Raw genomic sequence first — 20,857 nt, 5'->3', positions numbered from 1 at the left:
TAAATAGAGGCACGCTATGGGGTTCCTAGGTCAGAATTTGATTAGGAAGCAATTTTGATGACAAAGCTTGGTCAAGTCCAATAAATATCTATAGCACAGTATGTAGTCAGGATGATTTGGGGACATCTCAATTCTAAATGTTCCGTCCCATTGTCAGACCATGGATATAATGATGAATCCTGACTTTGGGGTCACAAAATAAAGTAACCGTATATAGAGATAACATTTTGAAATATTAACTAACAAATACGTATTGAGCATTTACCGTGAATCCAATATTGTCTCATGGTCATGGGGAACTGGTTAACACTTTTTGGAGCCATTTTGGGAAATATTGGGACAAATATAGTACATATTAGGAGAAATTCATTGGCAATTAGAGGGAAAAGAAAGAAAAGCATTACAAAAGTAGCTTAACTTGGGGCTAAACATTGTCATAGGTAATGAAATTCAGGCTAGTATGGTGATGAGGAGGAAGAGGGTGATGACATTCATCATAGCTGAGGCTTAATCAGCACCTATTATGTGCCAGACACTATTCTAAGTGCTTTGCAGACCATATGTCATCAATTCTAAATATGCAATTTGTCTCATATTTTTAACATCAATGGCTCACTTGGAGTTTCCCGCACCAGCATTTCATCTTCACATCCAATCTATGATGTGGATTTGCACTATTATTATTCTCATCCCATGGAGGCAGAAACAGGATTAGCATGATAGCAACATAACTGGTAACTGGGGAGATGGAACTTGAATAGACATCTGTCCTCCTCCTGAGCCCAAGCTCTTAGACCGTACTCTGTGCCATAAAATATATACTTTTATGTGCATAGCTTTTATAAGACAATTTTAACCTCTTTGTCTTAAAAAATACAAATCAGGGATTTATTTCTCATGAAATGAACATTGCTCCTCTGAGAGACACAGTCTGGACTAAATAACCCATGTTCCCTTCATCTACGTGATTTTTCTTCATCGAAGTACCTAATAACTACATCCTTTAAAAAGGGGGAAGGAAAGTAATGCAATGATGAGTCATTCCCTGTGCTAGGCTGGCTCCTCCTTCTTCGGTGCTGAGAGGAAAAAGACCTGATCCAGAATCACCAACAGGTTTGACTCGCAGATCAACTGATGTCCAACAAAGTTTCTACGGGGTTATTACAAAAACAGCGGGCTGGGCCACGTTCCACATAACCTGATTTACCTCAGGCATTGGAGCGTCCCCTTTCTTTCCACCTCTCTCTCCAGACCCGCTCTTCCTCACTCCTCTGATCTTTGAATTCCTTGTCCCTACTGCCCTCCGCTTGGCCAGGCTTTCTCCCAGTATCTTGAGCTCATTGCCAGAGAAGGTCACATTGAGCCGTCAAAGACGTACGTGTCGTGGTGCATGAGTCATGTTCTTGCTTGCAAGGGCTTTTGTTGCTTCCTGGTGGCCTGGGTGGCAGCATCTTCCTTCACAGCTTTCACATCAAGACATTTAGAGAGCAATTGCAGGGCTGTTTCCACTTAGGTGGACAAAACAGCAGCTTAGAGCAATAAGGAAGAGCTGGAGTATTTCGGATAAATTATCTTTTCCTAAAATGAAAGAATAAAAGTTATCTTGTTCTACTTGGTATTTTCAAATATTGTTTCTTTCTTTAAAGTTGTAAACTTCCTACTGAGAGCCACCATCGGAGAACAAGCAAATAAAAAAGTACATGGAACAGAAAATCCAAGTAATTTGTGGTATCTAAAAACACCTCAAAAGGATGCTGTTAGATATTTAATCTAAAATATGGATTCTATAGTATGGTGCCACATACAGAATGTTCAACAGAGTGTGTTCTATGAAGCTGAGTCCCTTACAACAAAGTAAGTATCTGGATCGCTTCACAAACAAGCAAAAGAACATCTCTAACATGGATAGACTTGTTCCCGAAGCTACAGAGGTAAAACTGAGGAGTTCAGGGGAGAGAGGGATTACACTGGTTTAAGAGGATTAAGAAATTTTCATTGAGGAATGAGGTAGCACTGGAACTGACCCTCAGAAGATGAATAAGATTTCAAAAGCAGTGGAGAGGTATGCTCCAGTGGAGATTTGGGCCAAGGGCAGAAGTGTGATAGGCATTCAGAGGGCTGCAAGCAGCCTAGTTGGAAGCATAAAATATGTGCAAGTTGGTCAGAGCTGCAGAGACAGGGAGGGCTCTGAAAACCAGCCAGACTAAGAAATTAGTTGTTAAGTCAGGCAATGAGAGCTACTGGAGATTTAGAGTAGGGACTGTTCAGATTTAATTAATGTTTATTGAGTGTCTCCATTTTACAGGTGAGGCAAATGAGCTTCAGACAGAGGAAATGACTCGCCCACAGTCGAATGGACTGGAAGTGGCAGACACAGAATTGTACCAAGGTCCCTCGACTCAGTACTCCCAGCAGACCCCAGCCACGCCCCTGGGACATTCACTGCGCCGAGAGGTAAGCAGGAGTGGAGAGAGCGAGACGGAAGCCAGGGACGCCGCCTGAGAGAAAATGAGGGATGTTTCCTCTGCATTCATCCACGGAGTCACTCCCACAAAGAAAGCATCTCAAACATAAGATCATCTCCCATCTTCCCAATGAGAAGACGAGGAAAGACTTTCTGATCCGCCTGTAGAAAGTGACTGAAGATGATGGAAGGAGCCAGATGTTCAAGCAACTATTGAGTCAGCTAGTTTTATTAGAGTCCAAATCTTGAGGGCAGCAAGTGCTCTGATCAGATTTGCATGTTTGAAAGATAATTTTGTCAGCAGTGTGGAATCCGGATTAGAGGCAAAGCGGGAGGCGGAGAGGCGAGGAGACTTGGGCAGAAATCCAGATTTGGTGGCTTGGGGCTAAGGAGGTGGCTGTGAGACTGAGAGTAGAAAAGACAGATGTAGAGGCAGGTGGGAAGTGTATGAAACCGAATTTGACAACAGAGGGAGAGGGAAGAGTCAAAGGTAACTCCAGAGTTTCTGATTTGAGCAGTGTGGTGAAGAGTCAGCCATTGATTGCCGGATGCAAGGCGCATTGATGAGGACACATTTAAAGAACTAGGACATGGGATTAGGAAGGGAGAGATCAAGACAAAAGGATGGGAGAGGAAAGATGTGACAGCAATATAAGCACAAGAGTCAAAAGGAGTAGCTGGTCAGGAGGAGCAACTAGTTGGGGGAGAGGCTGAGCTCTGTTTGGGGAACTTTATTCTGTCCTGCCCTCTCTCACCAGCTTAGATTTCAACATTGTCTGGAGGGTTTATCAGGTGGTACCATCAGAAAGATTCTCTTTCCTGCTCTGATCATTCCTGCTCCCTAATTTCCTCTCAGGAGAAGCTAAATCTCCTTCAAAATGAACATAATACTTCATTAACATAAAAAAATGGAGCAGGATGAAAACAATCTTCCTTTGAAGACAATAATAAACAAAGTCACTGACTGTAATCACTTCCCTCAGCTGCTGTCACCAAAGAAGATTATTGGTCTAGGAATAAGGTGATCAGCTTGTCCTGGGCTGCCTGGGACTATCATGGTTGTAGCATTGAAAGTCCCACATCCTGGAATTCTTCAGTGTCACCCAATCCAGGAATTAGACTTAGATTCTAATCCTGATTTTGTTGTTGATTAGCTGTGAAAATTTGGGACAAAGCTTTGCTGAGCACAGTTTTCTATGGAACTAAAATGAGGGGAAGGGACTTCCCTGGTGGCATAGTGGTTTAGAATCCGCCTGCCAATGCAGGGGACACAGGTTCAATCCTTGGTCTGGGAAGATCCCACATGCTGCAGAGCAACTAAGCCAGTGCACCACAACTACTGAGCCTGTACGCCACGACTACTGAAGCCCGCATGCCTAGAGCCCGTGCTCTGCAACAAGAGAAGCCACTGCAATGAGAAGCCCAGACACCGCAATGAAGAGTAGCCCCCACTCGCCACAACTAGAGAAAGCCAGTGAGAAACGAAGAACCAATGCAGCCAAAGAAAAAGACTGTCTTAGATTAGATAGAATTTGATTCAATAACTAAATTTTAATATTAAGTGTGAAAAGGTATAAAACTAGAATTTGATTTTTTTCTCTAAGTTTTCTTTGAAATGTTAATTTGCTTTTAATAACAGATTGTGAAGTTTCTTTACCAGTAACTTTCTGCACTTGCCTTTGAAATCATTTACTGTCACTTTGGTTAAGTGAATAAATATTTTTTTTAAAAAATGAGGGGAAGGGCTTATCTTTGTACATTCTCTCCCAAGGTGAGCTTATCCAGTTTAAATGCCATGTATTGCCAACACAATATTGTGATCTATAACAATAAATACATATTTGACCTTCATCCCCATTCCTGGCCCAGAGCTCCATAAAACCCTCAAAATTTCCTAAGTGATGAGAACAATGAAGCTGTCTTTTTTTATGATAATGAGATGACTTGGACCACTCCTAAGGATGGGAGCTGGTTGTCAGAAGAACCAACCACGTGATTAGAGGGAGGGGCTTTCAGTCTCACCCCTAGATCTACTGCGAAGGGAGAGGGTCTGGAGATTGAGTTCAATCACCAATGGCCAATTATTTTAATTAATCATGCCTGTGTGATGAAGCTTCCATAAAAACCCAAAGGATGGGGTTTGGAGAGCTTCTGAGTAGGTGAACACACGGAGATTTGGGGGGAGCAGCAAGCTTGGAGAGGGCGTGGAAACTCCAAGCCCTTTCCCCTTACCTTGCCCTATGCATCTCTTCAATCTGGCTGTTCCTGAATTATATCCTTTTATAATAAACCAGTAATCCAGTAAGTAAAATGTTTCTCTGAGTTCTGTGAGCTGTTCTAGCAAATTAATTGAACCCAAGGAGGGGGTGTTGGGAACCTCTGATCTACAGCAGATCTGTCAGAAGCACAGGTGACAACCTGGACTTCTGGTTGGCCTCTGAAGTGGAGAAGACACTATCTCTAAGTAGGTAGTGTCAGAATCGAGTTGAATTGTAGGACACCCAGCTGGCATGGGAAAATTGCTTGGTGGTGTGAAAAAAACCCCACACGTTGGAGCCAATTACTCCAAAATTTGTATCTCCAGACCTGACCATGCTCTCCTACCCGCAAGCCACAGACTTGAACATCCAGCTGCCTTTCTGACAATATCTACTTGATGTCTAATAAGCATTGAACACTTCAGTCCCCAAATAAACTCTTCATTTCTCTCCCAAACCTGTTCTTCCCTCTATCTTCTCTTTCTCAATAAATGATACCATCAACCAGTCAATTGCTCTAACCCAAAATCTAAGAATCATCTTTGATTTCCTCACTTGTTCTCTGGCCCAATTCTAGGCCCAAAATCAAATTTTAGGGGCTTAATCTCTAAAGTGTATCCAAATCCATCTACTTCTCAAATCAGTAACCAGAGGGACCTTTTAAAAATAACACCCCCACCCCCACCAATTCCTTGCTACAGCCCATGAGGCTTTGCCAACCCGGCCTCGGCCTTGCTGTCCCATCTCACCTCCCTCCCTCAGCTCCAGCCACCCTCGCCTTTCCCAATCCTCAACCACACTCAGAGCCTTTGCACTTGTCCTTGACTTTGCCTGGACTACTCTTTGCCCTGATCTCCATGCAGCTGGCTCCCTCTTGTCACTCTGGTATCAGCTCAAACGTTCCTTCAGTAGAGAGGCTTGCTCTGACCATGCATCCTGTACCGGGACAGATTCTGCCTGGGGAGCGAGAGCTGGGCTGGAGCCCTTTGGACTCCTGCTCAAGAGGACAGCTTGGGAGGGTGATGGGCTGCAACATTGGGAGTCTATGGAGTGGACCCCTGGAACCAGAGGCAGAGTGGGAAACAGCAGCCACACAGCCCCCAGCACAGGAGTGGCAGTTAGAGAGGCACAGCAAGGGAGTTTATGAGGACACAGAAAAGTGCTCAGGCAAAAACAACAACAAGGAAACAAATAAGAATTTACAGTGTCAGAAGACCCTGACAACTAAAGCAAGCTTTTAACTGTCAAGTAAGAACTCTCGATTCCTTTCCCCTTATTATTTGGCAAATTCTGGAACAGGGGAGTGAGCAGGGAAGTGATGTGAGCTGATCAGAACCCCTCCCTTACAGCAGGTTGGCCACTTCCTGCAGGCCTTAGCAAGGGGGAAGGTGAGGAGAAATCTCTGAGTGCAGACTGACTTGTTGATACCTTTGTAGGACTTGCCATTCTGATCTCTGAATTGAGACCAAGTTTACAATCTTCAGTGACTATAGGGCTTTCTCTTACCTAAGAGTGCTCAGAAAAGTCTTAGGACTGCTGGAAGTGGCAGGAGAAAACCTTCCCATTTAGGATACATTTTAAAGGAACGCCATATCGTAATCATGTCCCAGGAGCTGTGCTACCCACTGTGCTGCTTACAATGACAAGCAACCCAGCCTGGAGCTGAGCCTGGGTCTGTCTGTCTCCCAGGGCCTTGATGTGAGGCTGTGAAATGTGATCAAGGCTTCAATAGTAAATGTAGATTTACCAGAGTTTCACCCACTCTATCTGCTTTGTGCAGAGGCATTCCCATGTTTTAACCTTGAGACAAAATGAAAGGCAGAGGACTATGTACCCAGTGAAGGAACAAGATAAAATCCCAGAAAAACAATTAAATGAAGTGGAGATAGGCAATCTTCCAGAAAAAGAATTCAGAATAATGAGAGTGAAGATGATCCAGAACCTCAGAAAAAGAATGGAGGCAAAGATCGAGAAGATGCAAGAAATGTTTAATAAAGACCTAGAAGAATTAAAGAACAAACACCTAGAAGAATTAAAGAACAAACAGAGATGAACAATACAATAACTGAAATGAAAAATACACTAGAAAGAATCAATAGCAGAATAACTGAGGCAGAAGAACGGATAAGTGAACTGGAAGACAGAATGGTGGAATTCACTGCCGCAGAACAGAATAAAGAAAAAAGAATGAAAAGAAATGAAGACAGCCTAAGAGACCCCTGGGACAACATGAAACACACCAACATTCACATTAGAGGGGTCCCAGAAGTAGAAGAGAGAGAGAAAGGACCAGAGAAAATATTTGAAGAGGTTATAGTTGAAAACTTCCCTAGCATGGGAAAGGAAATAGCCAACCAAGTCCAGGAAGTGCAGAGAGTCCCATACAGGATAAACCCAAGGAGAAACATGCAGAGACACATAGTAATCAAATTGACAATAATTAAAGACAAAGAAAAATTATTAAAAGCAACAAGGAAAAAATGACAAATAATGTAGAAGGGAACTCCCATAGGTTAACAGCTGATTTCTCAGCAGAAACTCTACAAGCCAGAAGGGAGTGGCACGATATATTTAAAGTGATGAAAGGGAAGAACCTACAACCAAGATTACTCAACCCTGAAAGGATCTCATTCAGATTCGATGGAGAAATCAAAAGCTTTACAGACAAGCAGAAGCTAAGAGAATTCAGCATCACCAAACCAGCTCTACAACAAATGCTAAAGGAACTTCTCTAAGTGGGAAAGACAAGAGAAGAAAAGGACCTACAAAAACAAACCCAAAACAATTAAGAAAATGGTCATAGGGACATACACATCGATAATTACCTTAAATGTGAATGGATTAAATGCTCCAACCAAAAGACACAGGTTCGCTGAATGGATACAAAACCAAGACGCATATATATGCTGTCTACAAGAGACCCACTTCAGACCTAGGGACACATACAGACTGAAAATGAGGGGATGGAAAAAGATATTCCATGCAAATGGAAATCAAAAGAAACCTGGAGTAGCAATATTCATATCAGATAAAATAGACTTTAAAATAAAGAATGTTACAAGAGACAAGGAAGGACACTACATAATGATAAAGGGATCAATCCAAGAAGAAGATATAACAATTATAAATATATATGCATGCAACATAGGAGAACCTCAATACATGAGGCAACTACTAACAGGTATAAAAGAGGAAATCGACAGTAACACAGTAATAGTGGGGGACTTGAACTCCCCACATACACCAAAGATAATAATCTGTCCATACATGGACAGATTATCCAGACAGAAAATAAATAAGGAAATACATGCTTAAATGACACAATATACCAGATAGATTTAATTGATATTTATAGGACATTCCATCCGAAAACAGCAGATTACATGTTCTTCCCAAGTGCACACAGAACATTTTCCAGGATAGATCACATCTTGGGTCACAAATCAATCCTTGGTAAATTTAAAAATGAAATCATATCAAGCATCTTTTCTGACCACAGCACTATGAGATTAGAAATAAATTACAGGGAAAAAAACTTAAAAAACACAAACACACGGAGGCTAAACAATATGTTACTAAATAACAAAGAGATCACTGAAGAAATCAAAGAGGAAATTAAAGAATACCTAGAGACAAATGACAATGAAAATATGATGACCCAAAACCTATGGGATGCAGCAAAAGAGTTCTGATAGGGAAGTTTATAGCAATACAATCCTACCTCAAGAAACAAGAAAAATCTCAAATAACCAATCTAACCTTACACCTGAAGGAACTAGAGAAAGAAGAACAAACAAAACCCAAAGTTAGTAGAAGGAAAGAAATCATAAAGATCGAGCAGAAATAAATGAAATAGAAACAAAGAAAATAATAGCAAAGATCGATAAAACTAAAAGCAGGTTCTTTGAGAAGATAAACAAAATTGATAAACTTTTAGCCAGACTCATCAAGAAAAAGAGAGAGAGGACTCAAATCAATAAAATTAGAAATGAAAAAGGAGAAGTTAAAATGGACACTGCAGACATACAAAGCATCATAAGAGACTACTACAAGCAACTCTATGCCAATGAAATGGACAACCTGGAAGAAATGGAAAAATTCTTAGAAAGGTATAACCTTCTAAGACTGAACCAGGAATAAATAGAAAACATGAACAGAGCAATCACAAGTAATGAAATTGAAACGGTGATTTAAAATCTTCCAACAAACTAAAGTCCAGGACCAGATGGCTTCACAGGTGAATTCTATCAAACATTTAGAGTACAGCTAACATCCATCCTTCTCAAACTCTTCCAAAAAATCGCAGAGGAAGGAACACTCCCAAACTCATTCTGTGAGGCCACCATCACCCTGATACCAAAACCAGACAAAGATACCAGACAAAAATACGACAAAAAAAGAAAATTACAGACCAATATTACTGATGAATACAGATGCAAAAATCCTCAACAAAATACTAGCAAACAGAATCCAACACAACACATTAAAAGGATCATACACCATGATCAAGTGGGTTTTATCCCAGGGATGCAAGGATTCTTCAGTATACATAAATCAATCAATGGGATACACCATATTAACAAACTGAAGAATAAAAACCATATAATCATCTTAATAGATGGATTGAGATGTCAAGCTTTTGACAAAATTCAACACCCAGTTATGATAAAGACTCTCCAGACAGTGGGCATACAGGGAACTTACCTCAACATAATACAGGCCATATACGACAAACCCACAGCAAACATCATTCTCAACGGTGAAAAACTGAAAGCATTTCCTCTAAGATCAGCAGTGAGACAAGGATGTCCTCTCTTGCCACTATTATTCAACATAGTTGAAAAGCCACAGCAATCAGACAAGAAAAAGAAATAAAAGGAATACAAATTGGAAAAGAAGAAGTAAAACTGTCACTGATTGCAGATGACATGATACTATACATAGATAATCCTAAAAATGCCACCAGAAAACTACTAAAGCTAAGCAGTCAATCTGGTAAAGTTGCAGGATATAAAATTAATGTACAGAAATCTCTTGCATTCCTATACACCAACAACGAAAGATCAGAAAGATTTTAAGTAAACAATCCCATTCACCATTGGAACAAAAAGAATAAAATACCTAGGAATAAACCAACCTAAGGAGGTAAAAGACCTGTATTCAGAAAACTATAAGACACTGATGAAGGAAATCAAAGCTGACACAAACAGATTGAGAGATGTACCATGTTGTTGGTTTGGAAGAATCAATATTGTGAAAATGAGTATATTACCCAAAGCAATCTACAGATTCAGTGCAATCCCTATCAAATTACCAAAGGCACTTTTTATAGAACTAGAACAAAAGGTCTTAAAATTTCTATGGAGACACAAAAGACCCCGAATAGCCAAAGCAATCTTGAGGGAAAACAATGGAGCTGGAGGAATCAGACTCCCTGACTTCAGACTATACTACAAAGCTACAGTAATCAAGACAATACAGTACTGGCACAAAAACAGAATTATAGATCAATGGAACAAGATAGAAAGCCCAGAGGTAAACCCACGCACCTATGGTCAACTAACCTATTGCAAAGGAGACAAGGATATACAATGGAGAAAAGACATTATCTTCAATAAGTGGTGCTGGGAAAACTGGACAGCTACACGTAAAAGAATGAAATTAGAACACTCCCTAACACCATACACAAAAATAAACTCAAAATGGATTAAAGACTGAAATGTAATGCCAGACACTATAAAACTCTTCGAGGAAAACACAGGAAGAACATTCTTTGACATAAACCACAGCAAGATCTTTTTTGATCCACCTCCTAAAGTAATGGAAATAAAAAGAAAAATAAACAAATAGGAACTAATGAAACTTAAAAGCTTTTGCACAGCAAAGGAAACCATAAACAAGATGAAAAGACAACCCTCAGAATGGGAGAAAATATTTGCAAACGAAACTGACAGAGGATTAATTTCCAAAATATATAAACAGCCCATGTAGCTCAATATTAAAAAAACAAACAACCCAATCCAAAAATGGGCAGAAGATCTAAATAGACATTTCTCCAAAGAAGACACACAGATGGCCAAGAGGCACATGAAAAGCTTCTCAACATCATTAATTATTAGAGAAAAGCAAATCAAAACTGCAATGAGGTATCACCTCACACCAGTTAGAATGGGCATCATCAGAAAATCTACAAACAACAAATGCTGGAGAGGGCATGGAGAAAAGGGAACCCTCTTGTACTGTTGGCGGGAATGTAAATTGATACAGCCTCTATGGAGAACAGTATGGAAGTTCCTTAAAAAACTAAAAATAGAATTACCATATGACCCAGCAATCCCACTACTGGACATACACCCAGAGAAAACCATAATTCCAAAAGACACATGCACCCCAATATTAATTGCAGCACTATTTACAATAGCCAGGTTGTGGAAGCAACCTAAATGCCCATCGACAGACAAATGTATAAACAAGATTTGGTACATATATAGAATGGAATATTAACCATAAAAAGGAACGAAATTGGGTCATTTGTAGAGACGTGGATGGACCTAGAGACTCTCATACAGAGTGAAGTAAGTCAGAAAGAGAAAAACAAATATGTATATTAACGCATATATGTGGAATCTAGAAAAATGGTACAGATGAACCGGTTTGCAGGGCAGAAATAGAGACACAGATGTAGAGAACAAACATGGACACCAAGGGGGGAAAGCGGCGGGGGTGGTGGTGGTGGTGGTGTGATGAACTGGGAGATTGGGATTGACATATATACGCTAATATGTATAAAATCGATAACTAATAAGAACCTTCTGTATAAAAAAATAAAATTCCCCCCCCAAAAAAGTTAGCCTTGATTTTGCTCACGAAGTAGTAGGTGAACTGTCCCTATTCTTCTTTTAGAGTTCTCAAAACTGTTTTAGAAGGATCTTTTCTTTTAAAGGATTAATTTTCTGTGCTCATTCAAGTGATATATTTGAATATACATATTTAGTTGAATCTTTCCTGGTTGTGACAGCCAGGGAGAAAGCTGGGATGTCTTAAGAACAGACAGAACCAAACAGGTCTGCACAGGATCTGCAGGGGTGTTGCCAGCTTTGTCCAATATGCTGGAATGGGGCATTCTGTCTTCCTAGAGAAGAGCATTGCATATTTTATGCCAGCGGCTGGACATTATTAGTGCCAAGGAAAACGGTGGAAACCCCAAATCCATGGCTGTACCACTCCTCACATGGGACCCCTTTACATCTAAAATCATGTCTCACTTGCTAGTTACCAATCTGGGGACGACTACCCTCCAGAGGACTTACCAATAAAAAAGCTCAGACAAGTTTAAAGGGACAGCATAAAGTTTCCAGAACCCCAAACTAACTAAGCAGGCTTTCTTCCTCTGCCTTATCCTGCGTCAGTTCTTCTGCCCAGAGTAAAGCACAGGCTCCTTAGGAAGATTTCTTTAAGATGGTTGCTGTCTTCATCTCATGATACCCAAGGTACATTTTGTATTGGATAAGAAGTACTTACCTTGGGCTTCCCTGGTGGCACGGTGGTTGAGAATCTGCCTGCCAATGCAGGGGACGCGGGTTCGAGTCCTGGTCTGGGAAGATCCCACATGCCGCGGAGCAACTAAGCCCACATGCCACAACTACTGAGCCTGTGCGTCTGGAGCCTGTGCTCCTCAACAAAAGAGGCCGCGACAGTGAGAGCCCCGCGCACCGCCATGAAGAGTGGCCCCCGCTCGCTGCAACAAGAGAAAGCCCTCACACAGAAACGAAGACCCAACACAGCCAAAAATAAAAATATATTAATTAATTAAAAAAAAAAGAAGTACTTATCTTGGGAAAAAGGTACATTTGTGGTGCATGAGAAGAAACAAAGTACTTAAGTAAGGAGCCAGATCTCTGGTACATTTACCTTTAAGAGCTGCATTTTATATGTCAGGCCTTGCCCATATCCTGGAATTTTCAGGGCTAGATAACAGTTCAACAATAATAAACAACCTTGTGTTTATCCTCATATGCTGGGCACTGTGCTAAGAGCTTTACATGTATCAATACATCCTTACTAAATCCTCCTGCTATCATTGAGACAGGCTGGGACCTGAAACATGGGACCTGGGACCATTTGCTGCAGTGCTTGCACCTGAACAAACATCTGCTGGAGCAACAAAATACAGAGAAACTATAAGGGACTAAAAATAACTGCGAGCACGCTCAGTTGGGACAAATTATGAACAAGATACAAAAAGACCAAAGATTTGACTGCCACTTCTGAGGAACTGGGAGCAAAAGCAGGGGATTGTGCATGCACCCTGCCTCCACACAGCACCACCAAGGGGGTGGGCAGACCACCTAAGCTGCCCCACCGTCGACCAACCAATCAGCCCCCATCCTCACGCCATTTAAGGGACCAGCTCGCCCCCCCCCCCCCACTTCAGGGAGGAAGCAGGGGAACCTGTTACTTGTTCTGTCTGCCCCCTGCTGAAGCAGGAGCCCCAGGAAAGCCTCGCCCGAATTTCTTGTCTGGTCTCTTATCAATTTCTATTGTTTAAGGAGGCCAAGAACCCTGGTCAGTAACACCATGAGATACTCTTAGCTTCATTTTATAAACAGGCAAACAGGTACATGAAGAGCGTAAATGACTTACCCAAGGTCATAAACCTAGTAAGTGGTGAAACCAGGATCCAAACCCAGGGAGTCTGACTTAAGACCCTCTGAGAGTTTTGGAGACACTAATTCTGTCTGTGATCTGCTAAGGTACTGGTTCTAAATCCTAAATGCACGTTAGAACCGTCTTGGGAGTTTTGAAACGTCTTGATATAGAGATTGCACCCTAGACCAATTAAATCAGAATCTCTGGGGGAGGGAACAGGCCTGAATAGTCTTTAAAGCTTCCCAGGTGATTCCAATGTGCAGCCATATTGCAAACCGTCAGTGCTAAGCAATCATAATTCTTTCCACCTGCTAATTTTTTCCCACTAGAAATTAATTCTATTCCATTTCATCTCTTTCTGTAAGACACAGTGCTGCCCTTTCTCCTGGGGGACCCAGCTAGCCCAGGCCTTCATCTTCCTATTCTAGAACAAAGAGGAAGGAGTGATTACTATGATAGATCTATAATACTTAGGTTTGCAATACCTTTTAGAAAGACCCCCAAATTTACTAGTATTACCTTCAGAGGAATTTTAATATTGTGGCACAACCAAAAGATGGCTACTGCCTTTGCTGCTGTTACGAAGAAAGTTTAAAAGAAACAAAGGTGAAATTTCACAGATTTGTATCCAGGGTACTGTCATTGATCCTGGCATTAACACGGACAACTTGGAGGTGCTGAGACACCGATGCTATAAAAAGGGCTGTGGCTTCCCTAGTGGTGCAGTGGTTTAGAATCCGCCTGCCGATGCAGGGGACACGGGTTCGTGCCCCGGTCCGGGAAGATCCCACGTGCCGCGGAGCGGCTGAGCCCGTGAGCCATGGCCGCTGCTCCTGCGCATCCGGAGCCTGTGCTCCGCAACGGGAGAGGCCCACGTACCGAAAAATGAAATAAAATAAAATAAAAAGGGCTGTGAAGTCACTTGCCATCCATCATGACAGGAAGAAGATTAACACATTCTATGTACTCACTCATGGTGCAGTGGCCAGAGCAGGGGTTTTCCCAGACAGGCAGACATTGGTTCAAATCCTTTGGCCTTTGACCTTCTAGTCTCCATTCCTTTTATCTGTAAAGGGGGCGCTAACAAGGCTCATGTAGCAGGACAGCGTTATTGATTACAAATCGTGTGTGTGACACACCAATGCACTGTACCTGGCACAGAGCCGTGATGATTATTACACGGCACACAGTATGCTATCTCACTTAATGCTCACAACACACTCTCAGAAAGATGCTATGATTTCCCCTGAGAGGCTCCACCATTTGCCCCAGGATACAAAGCTGTTACATGCCAAGTTAGCATTTGTCTCCTGCACCTGAAGCCTGTCTTCTCTGCTTTTCCTGGCTGGCTGGCTGCAGCCCCTTGTTTCAGAGGCCATCCCATGGTTGATTTATCTATTAGAACAGAGGGAGACTTTCTCTGGATAATAAAATTTAAAAAGCAAACAGGGCTTCCCTGGTGGCGCAGTGGTTGGGAGTCCGCCTGCCGATGCAGGGGACGCGGGTTCGTGCCCTGGTCCGGGAGGATCCCACATGCCGCGGAGCGGGTGGGCCCGTGAGCCATGGCCGCTGAGCCTGCGTGTCCGGAGCCTGTGCTTCGCAACGGGAGAGGCCACAATGGTGAGAGGCCCGCATATCACAAAAAAAAAAAAAAAAAAAAAAGCAAACAAATTCAGCCACCTCCCTGGCACACGGCAATGTTATGAAAACGGCTATTTGGATCAGAAAGGGCAATATTATTTACACCTTTTCCTTTCAACATGAAGTCCTACCTGGAGAAGGTCTACTAAAGAAATTAAAACTGCAATGCTCAGGCTTCCCTGGTGGCGCAGTGGTTGAGAGTCCACCTGCCGATGCAGGGGACATGGGTTCGTGCCCCGGTTCGGGAAGATCCCACATGCCGCGGAGCGGCTGGGCCCGTGAGCCACAACTACTGAGCCTGCGCGTCTGGAGCCTGTGCTCCGCAACGGGAGAGGCCGTGACAGCGAGGCCCGCGCACCGCGATGAAGAGTGGCCCCTGCTCTCCGCAACTGGAGAAAGCCCTCGCACGGAAACGAAGACCCAACAGAGCCAAAAATAAATATTAAATAAATAAATAAATATTTTTTAAAAAACGAAAAACTGCAACGCTCACTCTGGCAATACGTGCCCAGACTTAGCTCTCCGCTGGGTTGCAATCTGGGTGATCCACTGTCTGATAATGTCAGGATCGTTTCACTGTTCCATATTCCCAAGAGAATTAAGCATACATCCCTTCTGATGCTGGCTTTTATGATCTTCCATCAGGGATGGTTTTAAGGAACAATTTGAAGTAATTTAAGGAGAATTAAATATTGCTGAAGTAGTTTAGGAACTCACAGCAAGGGAGGCTGGTAAACGTGGCCCAGCGGAGAGAGCCACCCGCCCTGTCAAAAAACCCAAACAAGTTTCTTCACTTCGTCTCATACTATTTTACCAAGAACCCTGTTGATCAAAAAAAAAAACTTAGGAATCACATTTGTTTCTCCCTTCTCTTCATTTCCTACAACCAATCAATCCATGAGCAAATCTTAATGTTTCTATTTCCAAAATGTACTCAGCATCCATCCACTTCTACCCATCTTCACAACCATTATTCTGTTCCTTATATCTCTCCCCAGGGCTGCTGCAGTGGCCTCCTAAATGGTCCCTGCTTCCATTCCTGCCTCCCTCCAATCCATTCTCCTGTTAACATTTTTTTTTTTCAGCATTCATCACCACCTTAATTTATCGTAATAATTTCTTTATGTCGTTATTGTCTGTTTTCTCCACTAGAACACCAGCTTCACGAGGGCAGGGCACAAGTCTATTTTATTCCTCACCATATCCCACCTTCTGACACATTGAACTTCTTGATAAATACATATGGAGTAAGTGAAATGGGAAGTGAATATAGAATATTAACCATTAAATCATGTTTGTAGTTTGCCTACACAGGAAATTCTCCTGAGACTGACTTTCCAGAATGTGGAATGGGGTAAAAGGACCTTCTATATTTTGATGACTCCTAAAAAGAACATGAAAACAATATATTGGGAACCCAGTTTGGAGCAGGGGTTGCAAACACAAATGTCTCAGGGATCCAACAGGTAACAAATGGGGAGGCTGCCGTGTGTCGGCCACAGTGAGTGGTGGGGGCCCTCAAGAGCTGGAGACCCCCAACTTCAGCTAACTCAACCTTATCAGCTCCAGCTTACTGTATGTGAGTGACAACAAGGGCCCAAGGATGAAATATCTTCCAAGTTTTCAAAAGAAGATAAAGTTTGTATATTAATTAGAATTAGGTTTGGCTGTGAGTAATGACCTGAAAAAGCAGCTTAAATGAGGTAGAAGTATATTTCTCTCTCACAAAAAGACGTCTGGGGTATATGGTCCTGGGCTCATGGAGACTCAATGGAATCAGGGATCTGGGCTTCTCCTAACTTGTTGCTCAGCGTGGCATGTCTTCCATTCCCAAGGTTACCTCATGATCTTGGGGACTGCTGTGACTCCAGCCATTACCTCCTCATTCCAGGAAGCAGGAGGGAAAAAGGGGAAGAAAGGGTCTGATCATTCTTTTATAAGGAGACTTCCTGGAATCTTCCAAGCGTCACTCATTTCATTGGCCAGAACTTAATAATGTAGCTACTCCTAACTTTAAAGGAAGCTAGAAAGTATAATCTTTATTCTAAATGGGCATGTGCCCAGCTAAGGAAGAAGAGGAGAATGGATACTGGAGTTCTACACTAGGCGTCTCTGCCAGAGCTGACTTTTTCTGTGACATTCTCAAGATTTAACACCATAACAGCCAAACAAAGCACACCTGCCATCTGGTTCAGCAGAGCTGACAGTTTTGTGAACCCTACTTAGGGGAGCAAATAAGGATGGGATACATTTCTGTGGCATGTGGGGCAGCCAGTGAGCAGGGCTGGGGAGGGTCGTAAACAGCAGGGCTTAGACAGGGAGTGGAATCAGCAGCGTGTTCAGGTGGCCTGGGAGGTGGGGGTCGGGTGGGAGCACTGGGTGGGGGGGTGACAGCTGGGAAAGGATGAGGAGGTACAGCCCTTCACCTGGGCACCCAGAGAGGGCTCGGGTGTTGGCAGAGTGGCTGCCCTGGCTTCCATCTCCTTTAGGTCTTAGCAGCTCTTCTGAGGGGGGCAATTTCAATCTCCTCTGAATCCTAAAGTCTCTCCTCTTTCTGACCTTCACTGAAGACGCCTCTCACACTAGGTCAGGGTCACCCTCTCTGGAGGGAGAAGGGAGCCTGGCCAGACCCAAATGCCCCAGGAGCTCATCAGCCCTCTCTTGTCACAGCTGTCACCCTCTTAGATTTGTGCCCAGCTTAATCTCAGCTCCGTGGCAATTCTGCTCCAAATGAATCTCCCAGCCACGCCAGACCTTCCTGCTGGGAAAGGCCTCATATTATACAGTAGAAAAAGCACTGGATGTGCCAGCAAACTTCCCTCACTTGAATCCCTGCTCCTCCACTTACTGGATGAGTGGAACATAAATACTTTTTAAACTGTAAATGGGGGCTAATTGTGTTCCCCTTACCTATTTCACAAGGTTTTTTGGAGGATTCACAGGTATCACTTAACGTAAAAGCCCTTTGTTTAAAAGAAACAAAAACTCTAACCAGCTCTACACACAAATTAAAGGTTCCAGTAAAGATTCTCTGTAACTGTCCATGTGTTTGAAATTGATGACCTTACGGACACAAACTTTGCAATAGAAAGTGTTATGCTACTAGGACGGTAAGAATCAGTTCCTGTATCATACACATGTGAAAAAGTTGCCAGATGAATTTCCAGTAACATGGTTTAACTTCTGGTCTTGGTGAAATCCAGACTGTTCTGGAGAGGGGAAGATCATATATGCCCTTCATTCTCCTCTCCTCCAGAAGTGAGAAATTGTTTCTATATAAGACAGAGACACCCTCTCAAGCTGATAAATTCCAAACAAGGAGCCGCAGTTAAGGGATGCAAAAACAAGGTTGCAAAGAGGAATGAGGCTTAGCAGTGACTGGTGAAGAAACACTCTGCACAAAAACACAGGGCACATGCCCTGGGACAGCAAGCCCCTGAACTTGCAGGGTCAATGCCAAACTTTGGCAGTGGGTGGCTCCTGCTGAATCATACCAGAGGGGTCATGGAAGTCACAGGCTTTGCTTTATTATTATATTTAGAAGTTTCGGAACATGAAGTTCCCTAAAAGCTCTTTCTCAAAGAATCACAAAATGACAAAGGTTTGGGAAAGTGTAGTTTTGTGCATAGTAAAGGCCTGGACAGTGATTAGGAGAATGCCCAGATCTGGAGTTTAGGACAGAAACTTATCCTGGCTATAATTACACTGCAGAGCAATTCACACCATACACTATACCCCAGCATCTAAGCCAGGCCCCTAGTTATTAAGTTCACTGTCAAATTCAGGATATACAACCGTGACTGGCCAGACTCCAAATCTCTCAGCATCTGCACGGTGACTGACACAGGGTTGGCATTTAATGTTTACTGAATAAATATACAATCCATGGAAGGAAGGATAGAAGGAAGGAAGGAAGGAAGGGAGGGAGGGAGGGAGGGAGGGAGGGAGGGAGGGAGGGATGGAGGGAGGAAGGAAAGGAGGGACAGACATTGCCCACTTGTGTTTGAGGAATAACAGAGTTGGCAGGTAAAGAGGCCAAGTATCTGAATTTTTAACCTTCTCCTGACTATGATAGGTAAACACACACCATCAGACTACCTATTTCTGCTAAACATGGAGTTTATTGGTATCATTCGGTACAACTTTAGTCCTACCTTTCCCAATTCCAGGCATGTTAACAGTCCTTTAAAAATCATGCTACATTACTTCGGAGGAAAATACTTCCACCTTAACATGTTTAAAGAAATGCTAGAAAATTTTATTCCTACCAATTTTTTTTTTTTTTTTTTTTTTTTTTTTACTGCCTCAGCTACAGATTTCTAACACAGTGCATGTGGATCTAATGTCCATGTGAACGCACATCAACTAGTTACTGACTTTTTAAAGCAATCCCTTTGCAGATACCAAATGACACAGTCCTGGGCTGTGCAGAGAGGCCAAAGGGAAGCCAACATGTTCCAGATTGTCTCCCTCTTGTGAGCCTGGTCTTTGATTAACAACTACAAATGGCCTTATTGCAGAGAAAAAACACTCAAGAACACAAGCAAAGGGAAGTGGAAAGCTGGAAAAATGCAATGTCTGCTGAGCCTTGAGGGCTCCGAGGTGACCACTACTGTGATATTATGGTTCAGAAGCTGACGTGGACCCTGGCCCAGGGGGATGCTGAAGGCAGAGGAGAGAGAAATGGGTGTGACTGTATCACAGAGGCCCTCCCTGGGACAAACCATGGGTGTTGGTGGGGTTAGTTTGGGTAAAATTGGATCTGAATCTGTGTCATCCTGAGCTAAGGAAACAAGAATAACAGAGAGTTTTCCTGTTTCTTGATTCCTCATACATGTGGGTTTAGAGTTGGGTGAAAGCCAACTTTTAAGTGAACACGGTAAGCTTCGAGATGGTGGTATTTCAAAAAGGAAGAATGAAAGAAGCAGCTTCCCCGAAACAGTGCGCACGACCATGGCCAGGAGAGCTCAGAACCGACTGTGACCCTTTCAGCCAGGAACCTACCCCTCCCACTTTTCCGTTCCCTAAACTGGCCCGTGCTTTTGCTCGCCACTTCTCCATCAGACCACACTGCAGCAGTGGCAAGGGGCAAAGTGCACATACATTTGCAGTTTATGACCCTATGGGAGTACTCTGCCAATACATTTACGTGATAAACAGGAGGCTGAGAACGTCCCAGCAGGCTAAGGCAGTCTCCCAAGGCACTCGGCAGCGTTCCCACACAGCAAGGGCCACCCACGTCTTCAAGGTTCCGCGACGGGGTCCCTTTGCCTTTCAACTGGTTGAACACTCTGCTAGTTGATGCAGTTCTTTGGGATTCTTCGACTTCTTTCCACCTGTCGGATGCTGTCTGCGACGTTAATGGTGACTTCTTTTCCAGACGTCCGCTTAGCGTCTCTTTTAGCCTGTTAAAAAGTTTAAACACGGTGACTTGAGTTACTAGGAAATATCCAAAGGTCCTGACATTTGCATTCATCTCTTGAAGTTGTTACACACACACACACATGCAGGAAGAACGACCCACAAGGACACATGCACATATACTCTTCACAGGCTGCTCTGTTGAATCTCTAATACCAACCTAGTGCAGAGCTTGGCATAGAAATGCTCAGTAGAGCACCGTTGAATGAATGGATGAATGAACTGGCGAAGGTCCATCAAAGGGCAATGTGATTCCATATATATGTGTTAGCATGCGGTATTTGTTTTTCTCTTTCTGACGTACTTCACTCTGTATGACAGACTCTAGGTCCATCCACCTCACTACAAATAACTCAATTTCGTTTCTTTTTATGGTTGAGTAATATTCCATTGTATATATGTGCCACATCTTCTTTATCAGGAA

At 42.9% G+C, this 20,857-nt stretch overlaps 1 protein-coding gene across 2 annotated transcripts in view; it reads right to left on the bottom strand.

The window, feature by feature from the left end:
- Positions 1–18,840: 18,840 nt before the first annotated feature.
- The window catches only part of BAALC (BAALC binder of MAP3K1 and KLF4), an 85,072-nt gene continuing 83,055 nt past the window's right edge, over positions 18,841–20,857 (bottom strand). Inside the window, exon 2 of one of the 2 annotated variants that reach the window (XM_067017162.1) lies at positions 18,841–20,417. In XM_067017162.1, the coding sequence (XP_066873263.1) occupies positions 20,413–20,417 (5 nt within the window). In that variant the 3' untranslated portion in view covers positions 18,841–20,412. The remainder of the gene's footprint in view (positions 20,418–20,857) is intronic. The other variant, XM_059043143.2, reaches the window with a different exon arrangement.

This window comes from Kogia breviceps, chromosome 17 (genome assembly GCF_026419965.1).
Source record: "Kogia breviceps isolate mKogBre1 chromosome 17, mKogBre1 haplotype 1, whole genome shotgun sequence".
NCBI lineage: Eukaryota > Metazoa > Chordata > Mammalia > Artiodactyla > Physeteridae > Kogia > Kogia breviceps.
Note: the sequence above shows the minus strand (reverse complement) of the source record. Positions and strands in the feature narration are given on the sequence as shown.